We start from the raw sequence: 6,290 nt of genomic DNA, 5'->3' as shown, positions 1-6,290 counted from the left end.
GAACTGGGAATAGCCACTGTGCCGTCCTTTCCACCACCATTAGCACTAAAAAAGAACAGCAATGCAGCAAGAATGTGAAGGCAAGTGCATTTTCTGGCAAGGCAGAGGAATAGGTAATACTGTTTTTATTGCCGGTTTTCTCACTTCCTTCTTAAATATTGATAGATGCCACAATCTCTTATGTTTCACATGCAAGTATTGAAAAGGCTAGTGTGAAACTTAAGCATCATACCTCAATAGAAACCTCCTTCACATGCATGTTGTCTCCTTGAGTGGACTTTTATCAGCTTCACCACCATCTTCAACAGCAGGACGACTGACTACACTAAACTTTTAGACCCAGTTCTTATTAGACTTCTTCAGTTTCACCATTAAGTCACTATCCATTTCCCTAAATGGGAAATATTGTTCCTTCTAGTGTCACCCCATCCCTATTATTTTCTCTGTTCTTCTTGTGGTTGATCATGGCAAAGATCGAACAAGTCTCCTCTCTCTCACCTGATGGACAGGCCCTTCTTTCCCTTATATCTTCAGCTGACCCTTCCGCAAAATCCTCCTCTTCTGTTCTCTCTTCATGGAACCCATCAAGCCAAACCCCTTGTTCATGGCATGGCGTCACTTGCTCCCCACAAGGCAGAGTCATTTCATTATCTATTCCAGACACTTTCCTTAACCTTTCCTCTCTGCCTTCCCAGCTTTCTTCTTTATCATATCTGCAACTTCTCAATCTGTCTTCCACTAATATATCTGGCTCCATCCCACCTTCTTTTGGCCAACTCTCCCATCTTCGCCTCCTTGACATCTCTTCAAATTCTCTCACTGGTTCCATTCCTGGAGAACTCGGCAGACTCTCTTCGCTGCAGTTCCTTTACTTGAACTCCAATGGATTGACTGGAAAGATCCCTCAGCAACTTGCTAATCTTACTTCACTTCAAGTTTTCTGCCTTCAAGACAATCTCCTTAACGGGTCAATCCCATCACAATTAGGCTCTTTGACATCTCTACAAGAGTTTCGAATTGGGGGTAATCCCTATCTAAGCGGTGCGATTCCACTACAACTAGGACTACTCACCAATCTCACTACATTTGGGGCCGCAGCCACTGGACTTTCGGGTGTTATTCCGTCTACATTCGGGAACTTGATCAATCTCCAAACGCTAGCACTTTATGATACAGAAATTTCTGGTTCTGTACCACCGGAGCTTGGTTTGTGTTCTGAGCTAAGGAATCTATATTTGCACATGAATAAGCTGACAGGTTCTATCCCACCTCAACTGGGCAAGTTGCAAAAGCTTACTAGCGTGCTTCTCTGGGGCAATGCCTTGACTGGGTCAATCCCTGCTGAGATTTCCAATTGCTCATCACTTGTTGTGTTTGATGCCTCTGCTAATGAACTTTCTGGTGAAATACCACTTGATTTTGGGAAGCTGATGGTTCTAGAACAGCTTCATCTATCAGACAATTCTCTCACAGGGAAAATACCATGGCAACTGAGCAACTGCACTAATCTTGCTACCCTTCAGCTTGACAAGAATCAATTATCAGGTACTATTCCATGGGAAGTTGGGAGATTGAAGTCTTTACAGAGTTTTTTCTTGTGGGGGAATTCAGTGTCTGGAGCCATACCTGCCTCTTTTGGTAACTGTACAGAACTTTATGCACTTGACCTTTCAAGGAACAAGCTAACAGGTTCAATTCCAGATGAAATTTTCGGATTGAAGAAGCTGAGTAAGCTTTTGCTTCTGGGAAATTCCTTATCTGGAGAATTGCCACCAAGCGTTTCAAATTGTGAGTCTCTAGTACGGTTGAGGCTTGGAGAAAATCAGCTTTCAGGACATATACCAAGAGAGATTGGCCAACTGCAGAATCTGGTGTTCCTCGACTTGTACATCAACCATTTCTCTGGAAGCTTGCCAGTGGAGATTGGGAACATCACAGTTCTAGAGCTTCTAGATGTTCATAATAATCACATTACTGGGGATATCCCATCTCAGATTGGGGAGCTTGTAAATTTAGAGCAGCTAGATCTCAGTAGAAACAGTTTGACAGGTGAAATTCCTTGGAGCTTTGGAAACTTAAGTTATTTGAACAAGCTGATTCTCAACAATAATTTAATCACAGGTTCAATTCCAAAATCCATCAGAAAGTTGCAGAAGCTAACTCTATTGGATTTGAGTTACAACAACTTCTCTGGTGACATCCCAACTGAGATTGGTTATGTTACAAGCTTAACTATCAGTTTGGACTTGAGCTCAAATGCATTTACAGGAGAAATCCCCGAGTCAATCAGCGGTTTGACACAGTTACAGTCACTTGATCTTTCTTATAATTTGCTCCATGGAGGAATCAAGGTTCTTGGTTCCCTCACCAGTCTCACTTCCCTAAATATCTCCTACAACAACTTCTCCGGTCCTATCCCAGTAACTCCTTTCTTTAGAACCCTATCTTCAAACTCATATTTTGAGAATCCCCATCTTTGTGAATCCCTTGACGGGACCACATGTTCTAGTCTGCTTCGAAAAAATGGTCTAAAATCTGCCAAAACCATAGCCTTGATATCGGTAATTCTTGCCTCAGTTACCATAATTGTCATTGCATCTTGGATTTTGGTGACACGAAACCACAGGAATATGATTGAAAAATCTTTGGGGACATCATCATCTGCTTCAGTAGCTGAGGATTTCTCATATCCTTGGACTTTCATTCCATTTCAAAAACTAAACTTCAACATAGATAATATCTTGGATTGCTTGAAGGATGAGAATGTGATTGGAAAGGGTTGCTCTGGCATTGTATACAGGGCTGAAATGCCTAACGGGGAGTTGATAGCAGTAAAGAAGCTTTGGAAAGCAAACAAAGAGGAAGAAACTGTGGACTCTTTTGCTGCAGAAATTCAGATTCTTGGGCACATCCGGCATAGGAATATTGTGAGGCTCCTAGGTTACTGTTCTAACAGAAGTGTTAAGCTTCTTCTCTATAATTATATTCCAAATGGTAACCTAAGACAGCTATTGCAAGGAAATAGGTACCTAGACTGGGAAACAAGGTACAAGATTGCTGTGGGGTCAGCCCAGGGTCTAGCATACCTTCATCATGACTGTTTGCCAGCAATCCTTCACAGGGATGTGAAGTGCAATAACATACTTCTAGATTCCAAGTTTGAGGCATATCTAGCAGATTTTGGTCTTGCCAAGCTGATGAGTTCACCAAATTATCACCATGCAATGTCCAGAGTCGCTGGATCTTATGGTTATATTGCCCCAGGCAAGTATCCAATCTACCTTGCTTTTTAACCATGGACGATCAACGCGCTTAGATTTGCTGATTTCAACGTAGTTTTTATCAAGATGAGGATCATATTTTCGGTATCCCCGTTGTATTATTGAATTGGATTTTAGATTTGAAAATAATTTATTTCTTTTCAAAATATGGATGGCAGTAATAGTGTCAATTTTTACCTTCATTGGCTAATTTTGCTATTCAAAGCAGCATATTTTAACTGTAACCATTTTAATGGCCATTGCAGAGTATGGCTACACCATGAACATAACAGAGAAGAGTGATGTGTACAGTTATGGAGTGGTTTTGCTGGAGATACTGAGTGGGCGAAGTGCTGTTGAGTCCCATGTTGGGGGTGGGGTACACATAGTTGAGTGGATCAAGAGGAAGATGGGAAGCTTTGAACCAGCGGTGTCAATTCTAGACACAAAGCTCCAAGGCCTACCAGATCAAATGGTTCAAGAGATGCTTCAAACTCTTGGGATTGCCATGTTCTGTGTGAACTCTTCGCCGGCTGAACGACCCACAATGAAGGAAGTGGTGGCTCTGCTAATGGAGGTGAAGAGCCCACCGGAGGATGTGGGAAAGACCTCTCAGCCTCTAATAAAACAGTCCTCAACTCAGTGTTAAATTTCTTCTCTTTTTTATTTTTCCTTTTTCTTTTTTGTATTTTTCACTTCCAATGGGTTAGAGATTGGTGTTGTTACTGTGGGAACTTTCCGAGTAGAGCTAGAGAAAATTATGGTAATGGATTCAAACGGCTATCATTGTACAGTTTAGAAATATAAGTATCTGTTTTCTTATTTGCATCATGTGATCGTGGCAACCATGCTATTTCATGACATCTTTTTGAGCCTTCCTTTTGGCTTATTTTCATGTCTGTACTGAATTGCTGAATAGTTGGCTGGTTTGATGTGAGGTTACACCAAATTTGTCATTCATGGTTAGTCCCGGTATTTCTGCCTAAAGTTCTGCCCGTAATTGTTTCAGTTCATGCACTGGGTGTCTGTACTGAAAATGAGTATAATCCCATTTTCAAAAAGTTTCTGCAAAGAACATTTGCTTCCCCAATAGTTAAATAGTAAATTCTACGCAGTAAAATTTATTAAACATATCATAGTTTTTTGTTAAATTATACTTTTGCTAAGTTCAATTGTAATTTTTAGTATAATTTAGAATTTTTTGATTTAAAATACTCATCATGAACTCATTCTTGAATTCACACTCTCTTTAGTAGGGAAGTTTAAAATTAAATTAATTTGTAATAACTTGTTGAGGGAAATTAAATGCCTTCCAATACATCAGGTGCAATATGAAATGAGTTGTATTATGAACAATATGACTATAAATATAAATTTTATATTCGTATTAATAATTGAAAATATTCATGGTTATAATATTTACTATCGATATTGGTGTTAACAATATTGAATGTGTATATTTTGGAAATATAAAAGATTTATGTCATCCTAAAAAAAAAAAACATTTATAATGTATTAAAAAATATATCCTTTGCTACTCTACCCCAAAAAAAAAAGGCCAATGGAACAAACTCATGCTGTTTTTTTTTTAAGCTACTAAAGTGACAAAGGAAAACATTGAAAACATCTAATTGATAATAGTTTCAACGGAAGAAACTGTACATGAATTTTTAACATGTCAAATATTCTTAATAGTATTTCGTAGTTTTGACATATTTCCGTAATTATTCAAAATTAATTGTTTTCGTCTACTTAATTTGGAAAACTAGTCCATCCAAACCCGGATTGCTTACAGCGAATTCCTTTCCTTCCCAAGAAAAACGTCTTTTTCAGAGAAAAGGGTGGGGAGAAAACGACAGAGCCGAAAGTTGTGGGGAAAGTCAAGAGAATCTTCAATGCCAAGTAGTTTCCATGAGTCATAATTGGTCCAAAACCAATAATGCTTTTAAGCAGACAAATGAGCAACTATCTTTAAGAAGCATTGTATATGAAGGAAAAGTAACCAGAAAACACTTCACGTATGGTTCCATCCTTGTGTAGGGCCGCCATTTCCGGGTATTAGGAAGCAGAGGAAAACAAGCCATACTTCCCTCCCATACCTTTAGAGACAGTAGATTTATCCCCCATTTCATATAATTTCTCTTTCGTTCTACTCTTCCAATTTTTAATACAAAACCTAGTTATTAAGTTGATTTTGATCCTAAATATAAGACCTATTTCTTGTATTTATTAAATTTTCTTTATAGATACTCTTTCAACTATAATCAAATAGAAAAGAGAGTAAGGATATTAAAGAAGACGATTATGGGTGTGTAAAAAAAACATGTTATATTTCTTATAATTAAACTTACCTAATTTTTTTAATTTAATCAAATTAGTTAAATAAGTCTTATATTAAAAACCAGAAGAGTGTCATTTTTTGGATTATTCTCCGGTCTATGTCAAAAGGGAGAGAGCCTACATGTTCATCAGTTTGTCCTTTCTACTTCAATCTTCCTTTCTTGCCTGTGCTAGCATGGCTCTAGTCCTTAACAGTTATTTTCATGGTCATATAAACACTGAACAGCATCATGCATATCGCTGTCCAACAGATATCCCATAGACTGATATACCAGCTCAATGAAACAGCTTCAGAAGAGATCATTGTTAGCAATCTCACAATGGGGGATGTGAGTATTCATAAGATAAGTTGGAAGATGACGATTAGGATTATCAGTGAGTAGGTATTCAAAAAATACTGTTGGCCACCAATACATATGGTTCTTTCAATGTCTATTGCCTAGTCTTCAAGATTATCAAGTGGCAACAGTGAAATCAAGTTGAATGTTGAGTTTTGTGAGAGATGACAAGTCTATATAATTTTTAAAATCAAAACGTTTTGGTAATCACCATTGGAATTTTGTCAAGAACTAGAAGTTGAAGAAAAGCTACTTCTAACCTCAAGTGACCAGAAGTAACTGTAGTACTTCGAAAACACAGATGGATGACAAGTACAGCTAAGTGGAGTTAGTACATAAAATAGGTGTTTTC

General features: G+C 38.1%; 1 protein-coding gene across 1 annotated transcript; it reads left to right on the top strand.

The window, feature by feature from the left end:
• Window positions 1–371: 371 nt before the first annotated feature.
• LOC114760921 (probable LRR receptor-like serine/threonine-protein kinase At1g34110) lies at window positions 372–4,035 on the top strand. The gene is made up of 2 exons (XM_028950230.1): window positions 372–3,264; window positions 3,527–4,035. The coding sequence occupies exons 1-2, from the start codon at window positions 396–398 to the stop codon at window positions 3,907–3,909; spliced, it is 3,252 nt and encodes a 1,083-aa protein (XP_028806063.1). The 5' UTR covers window positions 372–395; the 3' UTR covers window positions 3,910–4,035.
• Window positions 4,036–6,290: the final 2,255 nt, after the last annotated feature.

The sequence above is a fragment of the Neltuma alba genome, unplaced genomic scaffold, assembly GCF_004799145.2.
Source record: "Neltuma alba isolate B1F8T4 unplaced genomic scaffold, ASM479914v2 tig00011050_pilon, whole genome shotgun sequence".
Lineage (NCBI taxonomy): Eukaryota > Viridiplantae > Streptophyta > Magnoliopsida > Fabales > Fabaceae > Neltuma > Neltuma alba.
The sequence above is the reverse complement of the archived record's forward strand: the minus strand, read 5'-3'. Positions and strand labels throughout refer to the sequence as shown.

Bases quoted from the DNA above. Each gene is read 5' to 3' on its own strand.
- LOC114760921 (XM_028950230.1), top strand. From the start codon at position 396: ATGGGAAATATTGTTCCTTCTAGTGTCACCCCATCCCTATTATTTTCT. The intron at 3,265-3,526 runs GCAAGTATCCAA...TGGCCATTGCAG, and splicing joins TTATGGTTATATTGCCCCAG to AGTATGGCTACACCATGAAC.